Source organism: Narcine bancroftii, chromosome 1, assembly GCF_036971445.1.
Source record: "Narcine bancroftii isolate sNarBan1 chromosome 1, sNarBan1.hap1, whole genome shotgun sequence".
Taxonomy (NCBI): Eukaryota; Metazoa; Chordata; class Chondrichthyes; order Torpediniformes; family Narcinidae; genus Narcine; species Narcine bancroftii.
In genome coordinates, this window is record NC_091469.1 from 268,237,389 (window position 1) to 268,264,797 (window position 27,409).

The 27,409-nt window shown below is 36.5% G+C and overlaps 1 protein-coding gene and 1 long non-coding RNA gene across 10 annotated transcripts in view; one reads left to right on the forward strand and one right to left on the reverse strand.

Annotated features, from left to right (window-relative positions):
• Positions 1–27,409, reverse strand: part of pik3c2a (phosphatidylinositol-4-phosphate 3-kinase, catalytic subunit type 2 alpha) — a 161,849-nt gene that overhangs the window by 39,282 nt on the left and 95,158 nt on the right. For all 9 annotated transcript variants that reach the window (XM_069898227.1, XM_069898189.1, XM_069898184.1 and 6 more), the window contains 11 exons: positions 24,762–24,882; positions 17,560–17,671; positions 16,376–16,455; positions 16,225–16,288; positions 14,552–14,698; positions 9,899–9,944; positions 7,002–7,224; positions 5,010–5,132; positions 1,803–1,970; positions 1,005–1,110; positions 167–306 (listed from right to left, as the gene is read on the reverse strand). In XM_069898227.1, coding sequence (XP_069754328.1) covers positions 167–306; positions 1,005–1,110; positions 1,803–1,970; positions 5,010–5,132; positions 7,002–7,224; positions 9,899–9,944; positions 14,552–14,698; positions 16,225–16,288; positions 16,376–16,455; positions 17,560–17,671; positions 24,762–24,882 — 1,330 coding nt within the window. The remainder of the gene's footprint in view (positions 1–166; positions 307–1,004; positions 1,111–1,802; positions 1,971–5,009; positions 5,133–7,001; positions 7,225–9,898; positions 9,945–14,551; positions 14,699–16,224; positions 16,289–16,375; positions 16,456–17,559; positions 17,672–24,761; positions 24,883–27,409) is intronic.
• LOC138743265 (uncharacterized) lies at positions 10,298–26,779 on the forward strand. The gene is made up of 3 exons (XR_011344763.1): positions 10,298–10,634; positions 13,200–13,325; positions 25,504–26,779. It is a non-coding gene; the product is annotated as an uncharacterized lncRNA (long non-coding RNA).

Sequence of the window (27,409 nt, forward strand, 5' to 3'; positions counted from 1 at the left end):
AATTGTACTCTACAAACTTATGATTGCTGAAAATTAATAAAAATATTTTAAAAACTTAATGATTTAACATCCAAATCACTATGAACTTTATAAGCTACACTTTAAAAACCTTGCAATAAATGGAGTCTTGAATATATAGCAAAATCAAATATAAAACTGAACGTACTCAAATGTCAAGTCTTTAGCAAACACACCAAGAAGTTGTTTCTGGAAACATTGATCTAGTGTTTCAAATCCAAGCTCAACAATTCGACTGGACTCTGGAGGATAGTAGACAATGTCAAATGCGAATGATGGAAAATCCACCTGAGTTAAAAATGAAGGTAAAGTTTAGAGTCTGCCGTCTTGTGCTCCTTGCTGCATACAACAAAATATACACAAAGTAAAACCGTGATATATTAAATTAAATTTATAGCTGCAATTAGAAATATTATATATATATATCTATTTATTTATTTTTACGTTTCAAATTATTAAAGCAAAGGTCTTTGGTGATTATTAAATGAACCGTAAGGTGTAATGACTTGCTTGCAAGGAAATATGGGTACTTGTTTCAATCTAAAAAGAAGCTCATACAGCTACATTTCTGAGAGAAAACAGTGTAAGCCAGCTTGATATTAAATGAAACTTTGTTATGGTATTGGGGGTATCATTGAAGTTTATTGTTATCCTCTTAAATTTTCAAGTCAGCATTACCAAGTTTAACTGAAATAGTCCTCAGTTTTGGTCATTCATTTGTAATCTGTTTGGCTGCAACAAGGAAAATTTCATATGTACGTTTTTCACTTACTTATGACAAGCTCATTATCAAACTTTACTCAGTTAAATAAAATCGGCTTAATCAGTCTCTAAAAATGGTAGATTCCTCCCTTTGCTAACAAAGTGTCATTTTAAGTTATTAATTGCAAAAAGTCAAACCAGATAAGTACAAGTGCATGGAGTCAAAAATATTGCCAGAGAACAATTTTACAGATTAAATTTCTTCCACTCTGAGCTAAACTCACCTGCAACAAAACTCTCTCCATTGAGCTCCCCTTTTTGTTCCCACCACTTGGATTAGCGAAGTCTAATGTCCAGAGACAAAGTAACTTCCTTCCACTTGTCAACACACTGTTAAACAGATAGGAAGGCAAAGGACAAACCTGTTTTCATTAAACATAATAGGTCAAATTGAGCTTGATCCAACTGCACCTTACAGGTGTAGCGACCTGAGTCCCAAGGTCTTGGAGGAGTCACTGTTGAGGTAACCCCACACTGTGGAACAGTCTACAAGTAGCAAGACCTCAGGCAGCAAGACCACCTCAATGGTCTTCCTTCAGTTCATCTGGTCAGAAAGAAAGAATTTCTTATTGTTTCTGCACATTTCCAATAATCAGAAATATACAAAAATAGTTGAACTACATTTCAATAAAACAATATGAAATGTTCAAAATAAATGTGTTCTGAACATATCCAAGATAAACATAAGGAAAATAAAACAATCGACTTGGCTTCTCCTTAGTTTTAACTGAAGGTGGTTAACTCTAAATGGGGAACATTCCATCTGTGACTGGGCATAGAGGTGAACAGCCAGATACAAAATGAATTTGGCCCTTTGCCTCAGTGCCGTCAGGAACTGCCACTGGATTCAGCCAGGTGGTCAAATGTGGATATCCTGATAGTGCAGAACGACAGAAACCTAGTAATTCCCTATGGATCTGCCTCGCTGAAGATCAGCACAATCCTGAAAAATAATGGAGAAACTGGATAGTCACCCACTTTATCACGTTGCATCAAGAAGATGAAAAGGAATAGATTATTACCGATTAAAGTCAAAGAGAGGCATCGAGACTCGGCCAAGGTATTCGGGTCCTTTTCTTTGTTTGTTAGAGTCTGGTGAGCCAGCTGCTGAGGGATTTGGAACTCCGTACAACCTAAGACTCAGCATTGATTCAAGGGCCAACTGTGAAATCTGAACAGGAAAGCTGATTCTGGAAGGCAATGGCAATAAATTTCTGGTAAGGCAATGCTTACTTGACCTGTCAGGCTGGAAACTAGACAAACTTACATTGATAATGTCAAGGCCTTCAAAGCAACTCTATGGACTAACTTAAACTGAGGGACATTTGGAAAAATGTCAAACGGTGCATTGAATAGAACAAAAAAAATTCAAAAGTAAATAAGGTTTCACCAGTTTTAATGGGAAACTTCAGCTCTGCTTTTACGACCAAATTCTGACCTTGTCTCAGAATCATGAACATTCAAGTTGCTCCTACTCAAGAGTAGTGAAAACCCTAACTCCATCAATCCAATAGTTGTATATTACTTGGATTATTCATTGGGGGTCATCGAAATTTAGCACAATGAGAATATATATATTTTTTAAATTTGCTAATCTTCAAATTTAAAAAAAAGATGTTTACGCCTCTTTATAATAAAGAAATACATTATATTCTCTCCAACATTAAAATGAACAATCATGGAGTGCCATCGCGAAGCATCTTGTCGGGTGCGTCACTGCATGTATAGGAACTGTTAAGGTGTCAGACCACAAGAATCTGCAGAGGGTTGTGAACGTGGCTCAGGCCACGACACAAAACTGCTGCCCCTCCATCGACACTCCCTGGCTCAGGCCACGACACAAAACTGCTGCCCCTCCATCGACACTCCCTGGCTCAGGCCACGACACAAAACTGCTGTCCCTCCATCGACACTCCCTGGCTCAGGCCACGACACAAAACTGCTGCCCCTCCATCGACATTCCCTGGCTCAGGCCACGACACAAAACTGCTGCCCCTCCATCGACACTCTCTGGCTCTGGCCACGACACAAAACTGCTGCCCCTCCATCAACACTCTCTGGCTCAGGTCACGACACAAAACTGCTGCCTCTCCATCGACACTCCCTGCTGCTTTGTAAAAACAACCAATTATTAAAAGGCCCTTCCCACACTCTCTTTACCCCCTTCCCGTTGGGAAAAAGATTCACAAGTGTGAGATGATGCATCACTAAATTCAATTACAGCTTCTTTTCCTCCATCAGACACCTGAACGAATGTCACGCTGGTAAAATTATGTTGCCTTTGCTCTGTGCCAACTTATCTTTGACTGTAACTGCACTTGTGCAGTGTGTCTTGCTTGTTGTACCATGTCTGGGATGTCTAGCTGGACAACCTGCAAGATTCTCACTATACCTTGGTACATGTGAAAATAAACTTTTAGTGCTTAACAGCAAGTCCTTGGTTATTATACTCACTGACAGCTCCATCTCCCTGCAGGTTGACTCAAACTGCAAGGAGAGAAAGCTGACAATATCAAAAGGAAACAACTGATTTGGTCCTGCTGAAGACCTGGGTGGAAATTTACTCAGTAGTTAACAATGATAGATCAAATTGAAAGCCACAAATCACTCTTTGCAGCTCTTTCAAATCTTTTATTTGCTCAACATCTCTACAGGTCAATGCAAAAGATAGCTATGGGAAGCTCAGAGCATTTAAAAAATTGACTTCCACTAACTTTGTTCCTTGCTGACAATTATGCAAGCATTTGACCATTTTGTAAATGTAGTCAACTTGAGTGAACTCATTTCTATTCTACTGGAAATCCATGTTGACTTAATTTCTTAATGTTATCTCTTCCATTAAGGTGTTCCTCTCCTATCATTCCCATTCCTGTCATTATTTTAATCACTCAGAGGTAGTTATTATTAATACAAATTAAACATGCCAATCTTAAAGATTGCAAAACTTAATAGGAGAGAAAATGACAAATATTGAAATAATTCCTTTTTCAGAAAGATTTGAAATTCAAGAGTTATGTAACTGGTCAACCAGTAAAGAATCCCATGTTTGGAAAAATTAAATGTGGATGGCAAGATTAAATTAAAATTAGAAAGGAAAAAACAACCTTTGTAACATTGATATTCATACTGCAACCATACATTGTTGTATGAAAGGGAAACTAAAATCACTGCTCATGGCATTCTAACAAAGTTCAGGAATCAAGAACTTGAAATTCATCATCGTGTTCCAGTTAATCTTTATACAAGTAGAACCAAAGTGGAATATTAATCTTTTCTTCCATCTTCCCCCACCACATCTCTCCCTTGTCAATATCTGTTGCCCTAGCTCCTCTTCCTATCTGATCCTATTTATCCTGCAGGAAGTAAGCATAGTACCAATACGATTTGACACAATCAAATCAGGTTCTGGTACCTTATCCAAACAATCATTCTTCATGCTTGAACTAAAATATGGAGGGACTCAATGGGTCAGGCAGAATCCATAGATTGAAATGGTCAGTCAACAATTCAGGTGTTTCTCAAGGTGACCACTCAAACATTTGACTGACTATTTCTATCCATGGATTCTGCCTGACCTGCTGAGTTGCTCCAGCTTCTCTTTGTTCGCTTAAGACTCCAGCATCTCCAGTTTTCAGATTTCTCTATTCCATGCTTAAACCAGGGTTGTCAACAAGATAATCAATGAACATAGATTGCAATCAAACCAGTCCTCATCCAAAATGCTGATAATGCACTTTCTAACACAAGATACAGAATTGCAAAATTGCGTATCATCATTTAAAACAACAACTTTTAAAACTGGTCACCAACAACTCCAAAGATGTCACGGCATATAAAGAATGTTAAGTTACAGATCCAGTAGTTAACAGTTGGACAAGACAAAAACTGATTTTTTAATTAATAGGACTATCAGGAGATTGAATAGCAAATGCAAAAATATTAAACTTGCCTGCATTTCTAAGAGGGTTAATATTTTTTTTTTTAAAAATCAGTCGATACGATCAACAGGTCAAAGTAATACAAGAGAAAATGCAGTAAATGCCTCACAAATCAGGCAACACAAATTGTGAGAGTAAACAATTAATATTTTATGTCAATGACTTGTCAAAGTTCAGTGCCCTGAAGCATTATTACTTCTCTTTCTGTAAAGGCTACTGACTATTGATACAAATTCTCACCATTTCAAGGCCTGTTTTGTGCAAGCGAAGCAGAAAATACTCTGTACTCACAATTCATCCCATTTGATGCGGTAGAAAAAACTGCGATATGTCCCAACCTTCTTGGATTGTACTGGTTTGAAGAGATCCTTCCCATTGTGTGTCAATGAACACATCAGAAAGTATTTCTCAAAACTAAGGAGAAAAATGCACCAAAGATCAGAAAAATTACATTTAACTGAAGCATATTCTGATTACAGGCTGGGGAATAAAATTCAAAAGGATAATAAATCAAATTTCAATAGTGATGAATGGAATCAATTCCTAATTCCAGTACAATATTACTGAGAGAGTGAATTATATCCAAATATTTGATCATTTATGAATGAAAAACTATTATTGGATAAGATCATGTTTTTTTAAAATCTTTTTTCTTTTTCAATCTTTTTATTACGTTTCAGATTACTAAACACAAGAATGATACAAAGAGATCAGGATTGTATTAACAATGGTTTACATATACAAACACAGATATCGATTAACGAGTAAACTGAGCCTCTCAATCTCTTAAAGGCCAAACATGAAAAGGAATCACATTTTATTACAAAAATAGCCCCATAACTAAGAAACAAAAGTAAAACAAAAGCTTGGCTACCATGTTTCAGTGGTTGAACAATTATTTTGTGATTAATTCCACTCCTCTACACTCACAAAAAAAAATCTCCCATTTCAAATTTTGTTCTTCACCTATTCGCTCACTGATATCAGAATCAGAATTTATGATCACGAACAAGTCACGAAATCCGATGTTTTGTGGCAGCGTCACAATGCAAACCTTCATATACCACCTTACAAAAAATGTTTTAAAAATAGTGCACGAAAAGTCAAACTAAGGGAGGGTCTTTGGCTCATTGATTGTACAGGAATCTGATGGCAGTGGGGAAGAACTCGGCCAGCGATATCATAGGCATCAATCCACTCCACCGAGTTCATCGAGAGGTGGTTGTGTCTTAAGAAAGCAGCCTCTATCCTCAATTATCACCACCACCCAGGCCATGCCCTCTTCGCTCGACTTCCATCAGAAAAAAGATAGAAGAGCCTGCAGACGAGCAATCAGTGGCACAATCCCCTCTGTCATCAGATTTCTGAATGGACAATGAACCACAGACACCACCTCATTTTATCCTATTTTCTTGCAGTATTTATTTTTGAAATGCAATTTATAGCAACATTTGTACTGTTATGGTACTGCAATACAACAAATATTGTGACATGTTCATGACAATATATTCTGATTCAGGTTTCTGGTCTGAAAAATGATCAGTGTCATGTGGCAAAGCACTCAGTCCATGATAAGAGAACATCTGCAGTGTTATAATAATTCACACTTTTAAAGTGCCTTGGAAACATGCACTGTATTGACTATCCTGCCTCTTCCTGCTTGGTGAAAAACATAATAATAATAGTGATGGGGTTGGGGACAGAAATTCCCAGAGAGACTCATACAAAATAGAAACAACATTTCTGCAGCTGACGTGGACATTTACCCCCTCCATAAATCTTCGTCCGCGAAGCCAAGCCAAAGAAAAGAAAAAATAAACTTAAATTAAATTTTGTAATGCTTATAATTCTCAGATATGATCATTATTTTAAATGATAAATATGTTTCAATGATGGTTTTAAATCATCTCACTGCATGGTGATGTTTTAAATATACATCAATCTAAAAGAATGCATTGAGGAGAAGCTGTAAATTTACTTCACTGCTTTCAGGCCTCATTTCAAACAGGCCAATCTCCATTACACATATGGCTCTTGCCATAATTTTCTGTTCCAGACTTTTATAGTCATTTTATTTTTTTTGGCGGAGAATGCACAAAAGGGATTTCAAAATCAAGGTCAAATTTCTGTACTAAAAGGCAGAAAATTAAGAAGCAACTGAGGTAACCTGTTTCATATCTTTCATATTATTTACATGTTCATTTAATTTTTATAAGCATTTCTGAACTGATCAGACTTGAAAGGATGACTGAGATCATCTTTCAAACTTTCCTCAACACTCACCTGCTGACCCATATCCCTGGGATTCTATGTGCTGCAAACAGCGTGAATTGCAGATGTTCTAATGCAGTCCGTGCTTCTTTTGTGCACTTTGTACTCTGTGGCAGATTCCCAGAGGCATCTGAGCTGTTGCTAAATGAACTCAAGTACAATTGTAGCAGGTCATAGACAGCCAATCTGAGATCATGGATACCTTCCTTCAGAGGATTTACTGCAGGTGAAGATCCTGAAATCAGAAGCACAAAATGTCTTCTTATTTAAATCCATGCATTGACATTATCCAGTCATGTTTTGCCTTAGAAGAGAATGTTCAGGGAAATAACCTTGCAAATACTCTTACCTTGTTCATTACCAAAGATGAATTCACATAAATTTGGATTCATTATGAAAAATAAGATACATCTTTGTCCCCATACTTTCTAAATGTAACAAAACCATGTGCAGCATGAATTATGCAAATAAACAATCTCATGCCCAATAGACAAGGAATTTTCCTGTTCCAACAAATTCATTTATCGTCACCTCTGTATACCTGGTCTGACTGCGCTGATTTGTAGCTTGTGCTACAAATTCCCCTATGATGTACAAATTGTGCTACAAATTCCCCTATGGGCTAATTACAGAAATATGATTAATTTATCATTCTTTCCAGAGCTGACAAAAGGCTTTGGACTGGAAGTGTTAACTGTTTCTCTGCCCACAGTTTTGGCTCGACCCACTCAGCATTTCCAGCGCTTTCTGCTTTTAACTTCAGATCCCACAATTTGTTTTACTTTCCCTTAATTAAATTTCGTGTGAAAATTACCAGACATTTTCCAGGTATATATAAAAGTTCTTTGTTCCAAAACTGATTGATCACATCCAATTTTCTTATTGTCTTGTTTTTGGAAAAGAAAGAATTTTACAACTATTGCATTATATTATATTTAACCTTTTAGCTCATTCAGATATGTAGTATTGAAATGGAACTAATACTGGAAGGAAGCAAGGCATCTTGTTTCACAATTAACAGGATTACTTAAGATTGACTTTATTATGGGTGTGGCTGTGCTGCGTTAATTTGGTTTTTGTTTTAACGAAAAATAATTGGTGAATGCCAGAAAGTAGACATTTGGTTTTATTTTGCCAAATTTACAATTAAGCAGCCAAATATTGTATACTGTTGGTATTATTTTCAAGAAACCAGACAATACAAAAACATTAATCCACTGGTTCCTTCATAAACATACTAATTTTAATGTGCTTGTTTTTCTTTGTGTTTCATGGCTATTCTGGTGAATACTGTATTAGCAATTTTTGTCCATATGCAATTGAGAATTTATTGGCTAAGCATGACACTGGTTAGATGCCAATTATATTGCACACATGACATTACACAAAGTCTAGTACAGATCAGACTCACATAAAATCAAAGGTTATGTCAGGAACATAAAACAATAATTTGGGAGGAGACCATCTCAGGAGTTCTAGACCCAAGAATTAGTTTGACGCCCAAAGAACGAGACATACCAGTGAATTTCAGGAGAGCCATGATAGTGCCATTTTCAAAAAAAAAACAACCTGATTGCTATAACCATGAACGAGTCCAGGCTAGCGACTAACGTGAATCACAAGCCGAAAGTCTCTCTCACAGCTACATCAACCACTCTTCATCCTTGCCTCCCTCCTGTAAGGACCATGCAGTTTCTGCAGAATTTTCTCTGCTGATGCTTTCCATACAAGTATCTCTTCCTTCTTCCTGAACCACGACTCTACTCCACTATTATTAACAAAGTCACTGACTTGGAGGTTATCTTTTTTTTTGCAACAAAGCTCTCACTCATCTCTTCCAAGATGAAATGAGTATGAAGTTCCCTTGGCCCTCCCCTTCCACAGATTATTCTCCACCATTTCTGTCAGCTTCAAAAGAGGCTCTACCACCAGACACATCTTGCTCTCTCTTACTTTTTCGGCATTTTTCAGGCATGGTTCTCTTCAGGATTCCACTCTTCCAAACTCACCAAACATGCCCCCTTTTTAAGGCATTTTCCCTTTCACCTCTTTCAATACCTCAATCTAGAGACCGAAGCAGCCTTTCCAGGTCTTGCGCTTCTTCCAATCTGCTGAACTGTGGTTAGCGTACTCATTTTGGAGAAACCAATTATAGATTGCACACCTTTTTCCCCTGACTTCGCACATCTTCCTGTTCTGCGTTTTGCAGCTCCAACATTCTTTTGTCTATTTTCTCACCTTCTAACTCCCATCTACTGGTTGACCAGGTAACATTGGTCACACCAGTTTAACCCAGAGACATTCTCTGTTTATTTCTCTCCCTGCATCTTAACAAACTTAGTTTGTCTCCTTCCCAGTTATGAAGGGCCTTTGCCCTCCAGCACTCACTGTTTCTCCTGCAGATTTGGCTGAATACATCCAACATTTTGTGTTCTTATTTTGAAAACTGATCTGTAAAGAATGCAATTCAAATACTCAAACATTACGTACTATCTGCTCAGCCTTCTGAACTGGATCTGTTCCCTATAATTAATCCAGCAAAAAGGATGCATTCTGTTATTTCATCCAAAATACGAAACTCAACAAATAACTGAATTCAAATATCCCATGCATGTAAACATAATACAGTAAATATTACTGAGGAAAAGGGGAAAAAAAGAACCACCACCTTTTTGAAATTAGACAACTTGAGTAAAGCTGTATTTCTGGATTTCCAGTGGACATGTAAATTTCACTCACACTGTACTTACACGCAATAGATTAAGATAATGCAAAATACACAACTGCATGCATTTGTTTGATAAAAGGATAGTATAAGAGAACATTTGTCAAAATAGTCCCCAAAAGCAGAGTGTTTGGTACAACGGACTTACTACACGGTTGAAAACTTCCAGTAACAGATAACTTACCATTCTGTGCTGTATTTGTTGCATCACCACTCTCTTTTGGTTTGACCTGTATTGAAGAGCATATTACAATTAGCTTCCAAAGTTAGGATGAGATGGTTCCTTTTGAAATGATTATTCATTGTCATATGCACCAAGATACAATGAAAAGCTTAGTCTACACCATTTTGTTACACCTGAAATAGGGGAGACTAAGACATGGAACATTGAACAAGGTAAAGCATGACAATTTCTCTTCACTGAGAAAATTATCAATTTACTTATTTTAGTTCACAGTTATCTGGATCATCCATGTAACGACTGGCAGTTCAACTCCAAACTGCTGAGTTTCAGATATGTAACAAGTTCTGTACTTCCAGAGGCTCGTCTTCTGAATTGCTAATTCTTGCTCTTAAAGACACATTGGGCTCCTCATGGAGTGCAGAGTTCTGAAGAATTCACTAAACTGTTGCCTAGGAATCTATCTTAACTGCAATATTGAATGAACTTTAAATCTTCATTGTGTTTTGAAGTGTTTTTGATGTTAAAAGAGTGTTGTTAATTTTCAAGAATTTTTGAATATCTGTGAATGTCTTGAACATTCAAATCCCTGAGCAGCTTGTGAGCCTTGGAGCAGAAGTGACTCAATTTTTGTGGTTCAGGTCTGCCTGATAAGATTGGCAACACCCAATGTGGAATGGACCAAGACATCTGAGATATTAACTCCCAGTGGAAGACTCTGCCTTGATCATTGGTCCAGGTAAGAGTGAATTTTTGAGAGTTAGTATCTGGTCATCTGAGTTTGCTTGTCGATGAGAGATTGAGGCCAATCTGTAAATACTGTCGATGATCTGATATGGACTCAACATCCTATATTCAAGCACCGTGTGTTTATTGACTTCCTCTCGAGCAAAAATAAATTCTGGCAGTGATTAATCATTTATTGGTCATTCGGAAAAAGAATGGCATGGAAGCAATTTTTTTTAAAAATCAGGGCTCCTGGAATTTGGCTTGAAATTTTAAGGTGGCTTCAAAGGCTGGGAATGCAATATAAAAAGTCAGCCATTATCAGAAGTAATAGCGTCCATTGCTGAAAGGTGGACCACTGATGGCAAAGTAACACACAGGACATGCAATGAAATTTGGGAGCTTTGGCTCTCTGACTTGTTGCTGGACTGCATAATACAGAACATCGTTCAGACAGCTTTACCCAGCGTCTTAATTTCAGTTCACTCACTTCTAATGACAACATCGCTTTTTTTCCTCTTGCAGCCTATTATTTCTTTCTAATGCATTTAAAATTATTTCAATCATGTTACATTCAATAGTCCCCATGAGAAATGACTACATCGGATTTAAAGATCATAAACATAAGTATAATGTGGAGTTATTTCAAATACAGATTTAATCCAGTGAAGTGCATCATGAATACTGAGAATGAAGTACTGTATTATGTTGCAAGAATTCTGCTCAAATGGGCATCTTATACAGTTAAGAGAACATAATAATCCCATGGAGAAAGAACATCTCTGCAAACAATCATAAGTCATTCTAATCATATCAATTAAGAAGTAAAATTGGAGGCCCAAGTGCAGCAATATGTGGTTGGTAGGTTAAATGTCCACTTAATGTCCCAATCATGTATGAGGAAACTGGGATAGATGGAAATGTGGAAACAATAAAATGGGAACAGGAAACAATCAGTGTAAATGGGTTATTGATGGACGCATAGACTCTGTGGACTGTGTGCAACAGCAGTGACATTTGTGCAAAACGCACAAAAATAATAGCTGTTTAACATAGTGACAGCAATCATTCACCTCACAATCCTAGGACTTTTTTTTAAATTGAGGAATGTAAGGGAATTTCAGAAAGAAAATTCAATTCAACTCAATCCTCCAGTTTATATGCTACAATCCAAAGAGGCCTTTTTTTTTTGCAGAGACATTTGCTGCAATTAAGTTAGTTGAGGAAAAATGAAGATCCCTTCTGGTCATCCTAGTCAAATACGTTAGAATGGATTGAAAAATTTGCTATCTCATACGAACACAGAGCTGGAATAAATGGATCCTCTTCAGACTGGAAAGAGGCAAGTGGTGGAGTGCCTAAGGGATCAGCTCTTCCCCACAATTGTTCAATGTTTACATTTACAACCTGGAGGAAGAAACACCGTGTTTTCCAGATTTGTCAGTGATGTGAAAAGAGGTGAAATGGGATGTTGTGCTAAGAATGCTGATATTCCGCAAGGGATATACAAACAGATTTAAAAACTGGGCAATAGAGTTTAACATAGGCAAGAAGGAGAAATCAAAAGGTGGATTATCTAAATAGTGAGAGATTGCAAGTGAGTGGAGAGAGATCTAAGTATTCTTTTTGCATGAATCACAAAAAGCTTGGTGTCAAGTGCAAAAATAAGCAAGAATTCAAAAATCATTTTGGTCTTAATTACAAAGGAATCTGATTTATTTTTTTTAAAAGAAAAGGGAGGTTTGGGTTCTCTGCTGAATTTTATAAAGAGTACAAAAGATCTCTTAATGCCCCTTCTTATGAAAGGGGTGGAACAGGCGGTGGAGACACATACTCTCCCAGAGCCTTTCTCAACAGCAATTATTACGGTGATCCCAAAAAAGGATAGGGATCCATTGAATCCTTCCTCCTATAGGCCCATTTTATTATTGAATGCAGATTATAAAATTAAAGCCAAAAGCATTGGCTTATACATTGGCACAATGCTGAAGTTGACAAATCCAGACCAAGCTGGATTCTAATGGTGGAACGATTGAGGTAAATGAAGTTGTGGCGCAGACAATGTGCTCTCGTTTCATATCTTTTTTCATTTTACTTTATGTTACTTTGAATTTCTAGTTGAATTTGGTTCCTTTAAGGGTTTATGCCTATAGATTTTTGGTTCTTTGTTTGTTTAATTTACATAATCTTTTCCCTGTGGTATTAGGGTAATGGAAGGGAAGGGAGAGAGGTGGGCGGAAAATGGACTCTCGATTAATTATTTAAGTATTGAGAAAGAAATGGGAGGTTTTATTGCAACTGTACAGGATGTTGGTGAAGACTCACTTGGAATATGGTAAAAAGTTACATTGGAGGCAATCCAAAGAAAATTTACCAGGTTAATCCCTGGGATCAGAGACCTTGGTATCCACGAGACTATTACTTGGGAGTTTTGAAGAATGAGGGGTAACCTTATTCAAACATGCAAGATCTGTAGCGTGCTTAACAAGGTAGATGTTGGGATGTTTTCACTGATGGAAGAGACTTCTCCAAGGCCCATCATTTAAAATCAAGGTACATTTAAATCTTCTTTTCACAGAGGGTGGTGAATCTACGAAATTCACTGACCTGGAAGGTGGTGGAAGCTGGACCATTACAAGTTTTTGAAGAGGGTGCAATTAAGTTATTAACCAATAGAGAGGCACGGAGAATTCACACGAGAGAGGTGAGGGCTCACGATCGTATGAGATGGTGGGGCAGGCTTCACGAGTCTGATGAACCATTTCTGCTCTTTTTGCCTTGTGTTCTTGTCACATATCAAACTAGAGAAGTGGTGAGCACAGGAGTTTCAGAGAATGTTGCAAAACTGAAAGTAGTCAGTGGTGGAGGAGGGTTGGATAGGTAGACGAAGCTTGAAATAAAAAAAGCTTTTGGGCAGAATACAATTGCGTTAGGGAAAGAGGACTAAGAGTCTAAAATTTGATTTAAAAATGACCATGACTGGGTGCATTTTACTTCTTAATCAGTATTGAGCATTTCCTGAGACACTGATAAACTACAATAATAGATGTCCATATTCTCCAGCACATTCAATGGATGGGTTGTTCAGACTTTGCATTTTACAAAGATAGAGCACACTGGTTCGTGATGAACTATAATACTGGAACTAGTTGAGCTTTGAATCACTACATCCAATCTGCTGGGCAGCCATATTTGCATTGAAAAAAAACACTGCAATCTCCAAACTTCAAGTGATGCAATCTTGATCACCTTACCAGCTTGTCAACACATTTGGCTACTTGTGTGAGCGCTATAACTCTTCAATTTCAAGAATTCATTGCTCAAATATAATAGTATACATCAGGTTTTCCAAAAACATCAATGGACATCGAATACTACATCTGATCAACAACCCCCAACAAACGGTTCTTGAACGGTCAGAAAAGTTAAGCATCAAGTAAATACTCTGAAAGACAGAAATAAAGTAAGTCTGTCAATGTCTGTGAAGGTAATATTATTTGGAGAGTGCTGTGGATAATTGTATGCCCAAGAAGAAAGTTTGAAATCAATGATCTGATTACAGAGGACACGTCACCTTATTCAATTAGATGAAGTTCACACAGAGGAAAAGTGTTGTGCTAAAGTTGCTTTGTCCTTGAAGTAATTTCCTGCCCATCCCCCCCCCCCCCTTCCTCCCACTGTGGGCACCAGAGTAAAAGGCGTACATATGACAGGCATGCTACACTTATTTGAACACTAACCAGCTGAACACCTGCACGTTACTTTAAAATGAGGAATGAGATAAAAACCATCGCCCGCTAATGAAATAATAAAGCACCATTAGGTATCTTCAAATATTTCACTTGTTAGGAATTTTGAAATAAACTTAAACATGGAAGAGAATTCATTTGTTTTTCCAGAAAGGCGCATGCAAAAATGTGGTGATCTTACCTCAATGGTTTTACTTTTAGGTAAATTAACAACCCGTTTTAATCTCTTTACAGCATCAGTAATAGCCTTGGTCTCTGCGCCATCCAATGCACTGCAAATGTCCTTTACAGATTGGATAATCTGTTCCACAATTTTGTTTTGTTTTCCCTGGTTAAAAATTAAACAGCACAGGAACACATTACACAAGCCTATTGTTGAAGTAAGTTATTTAAGAAAATATTAGGCACTTAAAGTTCATACTTTATTTCAGATGAACACAAACATACCATCAAGAATGCCGGTTTAGATTTGAAAGAAAATTTGAATACAATCAGCAGCCATTCAAATTCCCCTTATTCAAGCGTAAGCGAGCATAATCCATGCTGCTAAATTCAATCGGCATTTTTAAATAATAAAACTACAATAATATCCATGTAAACTACTGTTTAATTTTGCTAATAGGGACAGCTCAAACGAAATTCTTGCCATTTTACCTTTATCACGGAAAACTCAGAACTGCTGAAGTCTCAGAGCTGAAATACGAGGTCGGTTTCTCTTTCCCACAGATGCTACCCGGCCAGCTGAGTGCCTCCAGCAGTTTGTGCTTTTACTCTGGAAGTCTTAAGAATTGACACTCTCCAAATAATATTACCTTCACAGGTTTGGTGGGGGGGGTTGCTAATCTTGCAGCTTGTTTAGACCAGATTTCAGATTTATTGTCAGAGGGCATACATGACATCACATACAACCCTGGGGATTCCTTTTAATTGGTAGTCCAAAATATAAACTGTACGCAGCGTAAACATGTAAATTAAATTAAACAAACAGGCCAATTCAGCCCTACAAGTCCATGCTGCCCATTTTACACCCCATTAACCTACACCCCGGTGTGTAAATAAATAAAAGAACTGTAAACAGATAGTTAATGTAAACAAACTGACTGTATAATACAGGGAGAACAAAGAAAATCAATAAAGTGAGCACCTTGAATACACAGTAAAGCCCCTGGTAGCCGGCAACTATGGGAATTGGTATATGCTGGAGAAATGAACTTTCCAATTGCTTGAGATTGCATGTTCCGTGATTAGTGAGGCGAGGTGTGCCAATTTTAAGTTTCTCTATTTTTTACCTATTTATTTTCTGCTGTTTTGTTGCCAGTTGCCTGAGATTACTGGTTACTTGAATTCCAGATAACAGGAGATTGGGTTACTTTCCTGTGGAATTGGGCTGCTTTGCAATACTTTCTGCAGCCATCAACATCCCAAGTTGACGCATTACAAGTTGTCATCTAAACCAAAAAAAATCTTTGCACTCTGGAATAATCCTCAATATTCCACCACCCCCCCGCCCCCCACAACAAATAATGCAAATCCATGACTATTCCATTTCAGAAACTGGATTGGGAAATAAACCGGATTCTAAAACTTTTTCATGCTTCTAATCCATGAGATCAATTGAAATGCACTTTCCCAGCCATGCACAAGCACACAGAAGCATTACTCAATAAATGCTTTTTTCACCACATATGTTTTTGAAACAAAAAAAATCATTCCATTTCATAGTGCAGGAATGAAGTTAGAATTTTAATCAACACCTTTATTTGTCTCTTGTATTACAGAGGTTTAAGGCAGCAAAAATACCCTCCTGGTTTAAGGCAGCAAAAATACCCTCCTCCATACTAGATTAATGCTTACTTCTTTCTGAAGTACTGCTTTTTCCCGCTTCTGATAGACTTCCAGAAGTTCAGAAAGACGTTGCCTAGGCAAACAATATATACATTTGAGAGACATATTTATAAGGTAAGCATTCAAAAGATGCTGATTTGTTAGTGAGTTTTTTTTTTACCTTGTAGTAATTTCTTTGAAGGGCTTTTGCAGCTGATGGAGATACTTGGTGAATTCTGTAGGTATCTCATCATCTTCTGCCTGTTCATTGCATACATTTACATAAAAACATTGCTATTTTCCATGAGATCAACAATTGATGGCTACAACCATCTTGATGGATGAAGGAAGCAACAATATACACAACATTCCAACACTTTACAATGAATTTTGCATTCAAGTTTATAATTGGGTGTGTATTTTAATTCCAAGTCATGGAATGCCAAATTGAATTGCTGAGGCATATAATTAGTTGTCCTCACTTTGGAAACTGTCTCATTGATTGCTCCTCAAATAAATTCAATGGCCTTCAAAGAAGGTGCGTCTGAATTCCGAGACAATTTAAAAAAACTGTTTAAATAACACCAATCTGCATGACCTCAGACCTCATACTATCAATAAACCACCTCCCCAACCAATTAACTGTGACAACTGCAGAGAAATAAAAGCAAAGCAACATCCAAAGTCACATATTCATGTTTCAAACTCTACATAAATTATATTCAGATGTTAGCAAATTTTATTCAACAAGTACCAAACTGTAATTAACAGATTTGAAAATCTTATTCTGCAGTAAAATTCAAACAAGTCAATTGGTGCAAGGAATGATGAAACAAAAAACAATTGGGTCTAAAAATGTTTGGCTGAAATTGAAGCTATTTGTGCAGAAGAAAAAGCATGGTAAAAAATTAAGTGCAGTCTTAATTTTACATGAATCATGTTTTAAAAAAAATGAAGCACTATTTGGAAAAAATGGTTGAGGGAAAATATTTTTAAGTTTTGTAAAGGTTTCTCATTTCTCTATGAAATTTCTGCCAAAGTGAAATGCATCAACCTTGCCAAATAAAACACTTCTGCACTTGAAGCCCAAGGTCAATGTCAGGAACTCTGTGTTTGGACCTGGTGTAACTGTACACAAGTGAAGCTCTTACTAATCTGCTCTCCAAAGATTTCTCAGTTGATTAATCTGCCAAAAAAAAACACTCATAACATCAATTCACAACATTCAAGCAAATTTGTGCCAGGCTCAGTTTAGTTTGCACCATAAAATAGACTGAAGCTAGTTTCGATTTAGAGTCTGCATTACCTCCGAATCATGTTGCAGGATCCCAAAAATTAAAAAGTCATCCAATAAATTGTGCTCACCGTGCGGGCCAGAGCCCTACTTATCGTACTGTGACTTAATAGCTGCAGCTTAATCTCAGTGTCACATTTTCGGCAATTTTGGATGTACTCATGGCTTCCTAAGCAATGTTTACTGTAAAATACATAAAGGAACTTCAGACATTTCAAATTATACTTAAAGACTTTATTTAAATAAAAAACCCTTGGCAGATGCTTTAATGAGAGATTAAATATTTACTTCAAAAATATAGGCTACAACTAACTACACGTTGATTCCTTATGTGTGTTTATTAGTTTAATTGAAATCCTGTAATGTTTCTTGCCAGACAGTTTTATATTTTCACAATAATCTACTGCAATTTTAACTTGTTCCCTGTGCAACTTTATTTAAATATGGTGCAGTCAATTACATTTAAAGCAGTTACTAACAAATTTCATTTTAAAAAAATCTACTTTAAATTCCATAATTAGACTAAGAACATAAAATGAAGTCCAACTATAGTCCAACCTAATTCACTGCATTTGGTGTATTCCTTGTGGTTTCCCTGCATCAGTGAGACCAAATGCAGATTGGACGATTGCTTTTCCAAACACCTTCACTCTGCCTGTGGGTCTAAGCCAGAATTTCCAGTAGTCCACAATTTTAATTCCCTTCACTATTCCCTCACATCTTCCCTCTGCCACATCCAGTGCCAGTGTGAGGACAGTTTTTGATTTCTGTACACCAAAATGAAGGCTATTCTTTCAAAGATTATTGACTAATTTAATCAAAAGATGACAATGTTCATATGCCTTAGTTATAATACCCATTAGAAATTCATTTCCAATGCAGTAAAATTAAAGAATGTTTGAACAAGACAGGAAGTATACAAATCCAAATACAGTGTACAGTATTTTCTCTTTCTCCACAGAGGATTATCAGCAATAATTTTAAATAAACAAAGATCAGATTCAATTTAAAATGGGATTCAAAGCCAAAGCTCTTCAATACAAAAATTACACAAAGATTTTTAACCAAGGCCAGAAATAATTATTAAATGTATGGAATTAAAATTCCATATTGCATCCATTCATAATCCACTTGAAAAGAGTAATATTTTTTAAAAGTTTAATTAAGCACTCAAATAACCACACAGACTAAATGATGTACCTTCTAATGGAAAGAGTTCTTTCTCAACGAAAAGTAACATGTTCATGGTAATGAGAAGATGCACAACCAGAAATTTGGAAACAGGGAGTCACGTGATGGAGTAGAGGCCGGTAGGGTAAAACCAGCCCTCTCAAGAAGAAAAAAAGTTAAGAAAAGACAAAGTTCAATAAATACAAAATATAAAGAAATAAAAGATAAAGTTGCAGAGAAGAGAAAGAAAATGGCACCCAAGAAGGAAAAAGTAAAAACAACAGGAAAAAAAGAAAGGAGAACGCCTTACCTACACGAAGGAACAGGGAGCAGTGGTAGAGAAAAATGCCCAAACTCCGAGGTTGATGCTGGCCCTGCGGAGTCGCGACCCCCCCGACTGGTGGACTGAAAAAATGGCTCTCTGAGCCAAATAAAAATGCGCAACTGCGCAATCTAAGGTAAAGGAAAACACCGACGAAAGGGGGGCTCAGCCAAGGAGCGGGCAACCACAGTGCAACAAGCTGAGGGATGCCCAACAACTGGGCTCTCAGCTGGAAGATGAGGAAAGCGGTAGGAGAGGAAGTGAAGTACCAGGTGAGAAAGAAAGTCGACGGGGTGAACGGGAAAAGGAGCAGCAGCAGGAGGCTCGACAGATGAGCAACTCAGAAGAAGTGGACCAACATCAAGAGGCCAAGCAAGAAGAGACCTGACAAAGTGAGACAAGCTACTCATCAGAAAAATCAGAAGAGACACAGATACAAAGAAGAGAAGAAGACACAACACAGGTACAGACACAGAAGAAGAGGAAGAAGACGACCAAGATCTTCACAGAGAAATAGAAGGTAAAACAGATGGACAGAATACAGATAAAGCTTTATTTGAAGAACAAATGAGAACATTAAAAGAATGGTTGTCACTAAAATTTAGTGCAATTAAAATAAAAATGAAAAGAACAGAAGATAAAATGCAAAGATTAGAATTAGTCATGACAGAAATAGGGAAAAGAGTAGAAAATATGAAAGAATGAGAAACGGTTGTAGAAATGGAAGTAAATGACTTAAGAGGAAAATTGGAAGAAAGCGATAAAAAAAATTAAAGAGACAAGAGTTGTTAGCACAGAAAATTGATATGTTGGAAAATTATAGTAGGCGAAACAACATAAAAATAGTGGGCCTAAAGGAAGATGAAGAAGGCACAGATATGAAGGAATTTATAAAAGAATGGATCCCGAAGGTCCTGGGAACGAAAGAAATGCAGGAAGGAATGGAAATAGAAAGGGCACACAGAACACTAGCTCTGAAACCACAGATACAACAAAAACGTAAAATTTTGAGATATACGACAAGAGTAAATATACTAGAGCGGGCAAGAAATAAAATTAGAGAAGACAATAAACCATTGGAATACAAGGGTCAAAAAATATATTTTTTTATCCAGACATAAGTTTTGAACTCTAAAAGAAGAGGAAGGAGTTTAATACAGCAAAATCGATCCTATGGAAAAAAAGTTATAAATTCATGTTAAGACATCCAGCTGTGCTTAAAATATTTATCCCTGGGGAGCAAATCAGACTGTTCTTGGATCTGGAGGAAGCACAAGAATTTGCAAGATGCTTGCAGGACAGAAGGAGAGATGAAGAGATGTAATAAGAATGAAGAACGGCAATAAAATAGATATATATATATAAAGATGTAAAAACAATGTATATGTAAAGAACTAAGGAAGGGAAAGAGAAGGGTAAGAAGGAAGTAAGGGGAAAAAAAAGGGTGAACTTTGTTATATGTGTAAAAAAAAGTTTTTTCTGGGGGTGTTGTGGGGGAGAAAATAACCGTCACTGCGAAATCAATTGACACTTGCAAGCAGAATCACAATCCAAATGGAAAGGGGCGTTGTGGATAAGGGAAAGGGATAAGAGGCAACTCAGAGAGCGGGGGTATTTGGGGTTAAGGGATTATTGGATGTGGGAGTTGTTGGAGTATTTTATATTTTAAATGTGTTGTCATACATTGAGTTTAAAAAGGGAAAACAGATGAAAATGGGGAAAAGGGGGATGATGATGGTGAGGAAGCGGAAATGAGGTGTAAATAGGATATGAGATGGCCATGTTGAACTATATGACTATAAATGTTAATGGAATACATAATCAAATTAAAAGGAAGAGGCTATTAAATTTACTGAAAAAAGAAAAAATAGATATAGCATTTGTACAGGAAATGCATCTAACTGAAGTAGAACATAAATTAAAGAGAGACTGGGTAGGACACGTAGCAGCAGCATCATATAATTCAAAAGCTAGAGGTGTAGCCATATTAATTAATAAAAATGTACCATTCAAAATAGAGGAGGAAATAATAGATCCAGCAGGGAGGTATGTAATGATAAAGTGTCAGATATATTCAGAATTTTGGAATTTGCTCAATATATGAGGAGGATCAAAAGTTTATGCAAGATATTTTTTTTGAAGATTGCAGATACACAAAGAAAAATATTGATAGGAGGGGATTTTAACCTTCATTTTGATTCAATGTTGGATAAAACGGGACAAAAGACTAGTAAAAAGAATAAAGTGGCCAAATTAATGGTTAAATCAATGCAGGAAATGAAACTTATGGATATATGGAGGAGGCAACACCCAAGAGAGAAGGAATAATCATATTATTCGAGTAGGCATAAAACATACTCAAGGATTGATATGTTTTTGTTGTCGGCTCATATTCAAGGGAGAGTTAGGAAAACTGAATATAAAGCTAGATTACTATCTGATCATTCACCCCTGTTATTACCAATAGAACTGGAGGACATCCCACCAAGAACATATAGATGGAGATTAAACTCCATTCTACTTAAAAGGCAGGAATTAGAGAGAACGCCAAATTAAAACATATTTTGAAATAAATACGGAATCAATGAAAGACAAATTTATATTATGGGACACAATGAAAGCCTTCATTAGAGGGCAGATAATAAGTTATGTAACTAAGATGAAAAAGGACTACAATCGGGAAATAGAGCAGTTGGAAAGGGAGATAGTAAGATGGAAAAGGAACTACTAAAAAGGGATGATATAACAAAAAGGAGAGAATTGGCGGACAAAAAATAAAATACAAAACAATCCAAACGTACAAGGTGGAGAAGAACATAATGAAAATAAAGCAAAATTATTACAAACTGGGAGAAAAAACACACAAAATATTAGCTTGGCAACTTAAAACAGAACCAGCTAAAAGAACTGTATTGGCATCAAGGAAAAAGGACAAACAAATTACATATAACCCAATAGAGATTAATGAGAACTTTAAGATATTTTATGAACAATTGTACCAAACAGAGAACGAGAGGAAAGATAAAATAGAAGAGTTTTTAGCTAAAATTGAACTGCCGAAATTGCATGAAGAGGAACAAAACAAACTGATAAAACCATTTGAAATAGAGGAAGTACAGGATATATTAAAAAAGCTGCTGAACAATAAAACACCAGGAGAGGATGGATTTCCAATAGAATTCTATAAAACATTTAAAGAGTTATTAATTCCTCCTCTCCTGGAAGTAATGAACCAGATAGAAGAAACACAAAACTTGCCAGATTCATGTAAGACAGCAATAATTACAGTAATACCAAAGACGGGGAAGGATCCATTAACACCAGCATCATATAGACCAATATCTCTACTCAATTCAGATTATAAGATAATAGCGAAATTATTAGCAAACAGATTGGCAGAGTGTGTACCAAAAATAGCAAAACAAGATCAAACTAGATTTATTAAGAAAAGACAAACAGCGGATAATGTCCGTGAACTTATTAATCTAATTCATGCAGTTGAAGGAAATAAGAAGCCAACAGTGGCTGTTGCTCAAGTTGCAGAAAAAGCCTGACAAAGTAGAATGGAATTATTAATTTAAAGTATTACAGAGGTTCAATCTACCAGAAAAATATATTAATTGGATTAAAGCATTATATAATGGACCATTGGCGAAGGTAACAGCAAATGGATATGTATTGAACCAATTTAAATTAAGTAGGTCAACTAGACAAGGATGTCCATTATCCCCCTCATTGTTCGCTTTAGCAATAGAACCATTGGCAGAACTGATAAGCACAGAAAATAAAATAAAAGGGATAAAAATGAAGGAGAAGGAGTATAAAATCAGTTTATTTGCAGATGACATCATAGTATACTTAACAGAACCAGAAATATTTAAAAAATTACATAAGAAATTGAAGGAGTATGAAGAAATATCGGGGTACAAGAGCAACGATAAAAGTGAAGTGATGCCAATAAGTAACGCGGATTACACAGAATTTATAAAAGAATCACCATTTAAATGGCAAACACAAGCAATCTGATACCTCGGTATTAGGTTAAATAATAACTTAAGCCACCTGTACAAACTAAATAATCAGCCACTAATAAAGAAATTGCAGGAAGTTTTAGAACATTGGAAAGAATTAACGCTAACGTTGATAGGGAGGGTAAATTGCATCAAAATGAACGTCTTCCCAAGGATACAATACTTGTTTCAATCGTTGCCAATTCCCTTAACTAAAGAGAATAATAAGGAAATTCTTGTGGAAAGGGGGGAAACAGAGGATAGCGTTAGATAAATTAACAGAGAGGTACAACCAAGGTGGTTTGCAGTTACCAAACTTTAAAAATTATCATAGAGCAGCACAATTAAGGTATTTATCATATTTTTACAAGACAAGGGAAAAACCAGACTGGACTAAGATAGAACTAGATAAAATAGAGAAGGTATTGGAACATATACTTTATAAGTGGGATGAAAAGTTGATGTGATATATTGCATCATTTACTCAATATATGGAAGAAGATTCACTTAAAAAGGAAAAAAAAAACAAATAACCAAATTCCAGAATTATTATTGACGCAAAATCAGCTAATCCCTTTCCCAATAGATAATCTTTCTTTTAGAGAATGGGAGAGAAAAGGAATTAAAAGAATAGAAAATTGCTTTTTGGGAAATAATTTATTAACATTTGAACAGTTGAAGTACAAATATGGAATAACTCATGGTACAATGTTTGCATATCATCAACTGAAAGCTTATTTAAAGGATAAATTGGGAAACAGACTGAGATTACCAGAAGGAAGCAGCTTTGAATATGTGATTACAGACACAATGATAATTAAAAGATTTATAACGAACATGTACATTAAGCTGCAAGGAAAAGGATGAAATAAGCTATAAACCCAAACAAAAGGATTTAAAAATAAAAGATAAAAAATGAAACATGGGAAAAGTTATGCTCTGGAACTATGAAGAATATAATAAAATTAAGGTTACACATGATACAGTATAATTAGTTACACAGGTTATATATCACGGCCTAAAAGTTAAAAAAATGGGATCCAACATTATCAGATAGATGTTTTTGCTGTAAGAAGGAAATGGGAACAACAGTACATGCAATTTGGGCATGTAAGAAAGTGAAAATGTTTTGGGAAGATCTAAATTAGATATTAAATAAAATCACAAAAAATAACATACCAAAAAATCCAGAGATCTTTCTTCTAAGTAATATAAGAAGTAAGGAATTAGACCTCAAATTGGATAAAGCGCAAAAAAGATTTATTATGATAGCCTTAACAGTGGCAAAAAAATGTATAATGTCAACTTGGAAAATGGAAGAGAGCCTGAGAATACAGCAATGGTACATGGAAATGAATAAATGTATTCCATTGGAAAAAATAACATTCAATTTAAAAAATAAAGTCACATTATTTGAACAAATTTGGGAACCATACATGCAACATAAGAGAGGGCTTGCCTCAGACCTCCACCCTCTAAAATGATAAGAAGACAAAATGACTTGATCCAGTGTGTAAAAGTAGATGGCACATTTTTCTTGTTTATTTTTTAATTGTGTGATGACATTGTTTAATGGTTTTATTGTATTGTATATGTTGAATATTTATTGGTTTTGGAGGGGTGTGGGAAGGGGGAGGGAGGGTAGGGGGAAAAAAAGGGAGAAAATTCCTCAGTGTATATTAAATGAGAAACATTTGTATATATTTTCGTGGTTCACAGAGTGAAAAATAAAAAATTATATTAAAAAAACCCCAGAAATTTGGAACCTTACTTCTGCAGGACTTCCTCCTGTCCACAGACTTTCAATAAGTAGCTCTCGATGTCAACTTTATTTAGGTCATCATGAGCCCAGCATAGAGCCTGCATTATAATAAGCTCTACATGAGAGCTTACTGTGAAAAGAAAACCAACAAGTTATATTTAGTATGAAGCAGTCAGTGCAAGATCATGCAAGAATCACTTATAAAATGCTTTATGCATGTAATTTTAAAGGCAACATAACACCAATTCAAGACAACACCTCTGGTTTACAGAGCGTGTTCTTGGTTAACATTAAATAATTTACAATGTTCCAACTGAAATTTATTTTTCATTTTGTGATATGAATAAAGAGCAAAACTGATTAAGCTGGGGCAGATTTCCTTCAATTGTGCATCTCCCATCTGAAATTTCTAAAGTTAGAGCAGCAGCAGCCAAGAATGTGGTTCAAGGAGCTTTCTGAAGGGGTACAAGAAGACATGACGTAGAACATTAGGAAAGGACTCCAGGATTCTAAGGCCTCATTAGCAGAAGGTTGAGGGCACAGCCATGGAGTTCACACTCTTACAGGAATGGAAATTAATTCAGTGTTTAAAAAAAATACAAATATGTGGAGAACCTTTGTAGGAAGAAACAGTATACGTTTTGTGAATGCAGGACTGGGAATGATTCATGCACAGATAATGAGACAGTACAGCGTTGTTCATTGTGTCCATAATTGTTGCCTTTCTCCTCCCCCCCCCCCCCCCCCATAGGTCCTGCCCTATATCAAGGAAGAGTTTTCAACATTCATTTGAACCTTTAAATTCTGTGAAAAGCAGGGATGACGACAGCTCTCACTATGACACAATGAGATTCTTGTTAACCTTTACTGTTATAAATCTATGTATTCTCCCAACCACACTTAACAATGCATCACAAGTACAAAGGTTGTATTTCAAATGAAGCAACAGTGGAAAAAATATGAAACTGGATGTTATCAAGTGAAATAAAAATTGAGATTGTGGTGTTGATATCACTCCTTTTATCCTGGCCTGTAACTGCTGACTATCCTGCGGTGACATCACTGAGAAAGTAAAGCTTGTAACACAGCATGACACAAGATTACAGACCAATGGAGTGAAGCAAGGGACATAATGGAACAAAGGCTGGCACATGGCTTGATCTTCAGCAGAATTACATACCAGTCAGCAAAATAGTTCTAGTCCCCATAAAAACTGAAAGGAATAAGACAAAGAAAGCTTTTCTGTCAGCCCTGGTACAAGATAAAACACCTTTGTTGCAAGCCTTGCAAAGAGTTTAAGGATGTACTAACACAGGAATTTGAGAAGACCAACAAAAATGCTGTTGAGGCATTTTCCACTCGGGCAAATCTGAGGACAGTGTCTTTAACCTTCAATAACTATCGAAACAGATGCCATAAAGAACCCAGACATCCAATGAGCAAAGTGTTTCTGGATTTAAGGTTTCGAGAGACCACCTCACTTTTTTGTTAGCAGATGCAATGCAAAACGTGACAGGAGACAAAGATATTCTGAATAATATACTACTGTGTGAACTCAGGGCCAATAAAGAATCATCTGATGTGTGCTGGAAATCACACAAGTATGAATAATTCAGCAGACCTTCAAGAGTGGTTTATGGATTACAGAGTGGTACAGTGACCCAGCTTCCACAGACTGCTTGTTCTCCCTGTGCCCATGTGGGGTTCTGCTCGATGTGCCAGTTTTCTTCTGACACATCCCAAAGATAGACCAGTCAAATGACGTTATCATTCGCCCAAACATGTAGGCAAGTGATAAAAGTATGATTAGTACAAATGCGTGCTTGATAGCTGTTGTACAATTAATTGGCTAAAGAGTGTTTCCGTGGTGAATGATTAGGATGCCTTTTTTGTGCACGAGATGAAAATCAATTGTGCAAAAGAAAAAAAGTGACCTTTAAGATTTTCCTCATATTTGACAGCAAGGTCCTTTCTCTAAATATCAAAGCTGGGTTGTTGCCTGTAAAAAGTGTTGATGATGTATCTGATGGGATGCCTACTCTTCCCACATTCATGGTGAAGGGCTTCCTTTCCAAGAGTTCCAGAAGACATTCTACATGATGAAAGCTATCAACCAGAGGTGTTGCACAGAACACAAATCGATTTCATGGCCTGAGCCATGTGTGGAGAAAGCCATTCGCAGAAGCTGTGAACAACTTTGCTGACTTCAAACAAAGCACCATACCACAAGACATAGAAGCAGACATAGGCCATTCAGCCCATTGAATCTACCCTGCCATTAATCATGAGCTTATCCATTTTCCCTACTCAGTTCCATTACCTGGCCTTCTTCCCTGCCAATTAAGAACCTATCAATCTCTGTCTTAAATACATCCAATGACAGCCTCCCCAACCACCTGTGGCAACAAATTCCATAGATTTACCACCCTCTGGCTGAAGAAATCCCTCTGCATTTATCTTCTAAGTGGACATCCTTCAATCGTGAACTTGTGCCCCCTTGTCCTACCATCTCTCACCATGGGAAACAACCATTCTACATTTATTCTGCCCATGCCTTTTAACATTCAAAATGTTTATACGAGATCCCCTCATTCTCCTAAATCCCAATGAATACTGGCCTGGAGCTGTCAAATGCTCTTCATATAACCCTTTCATTC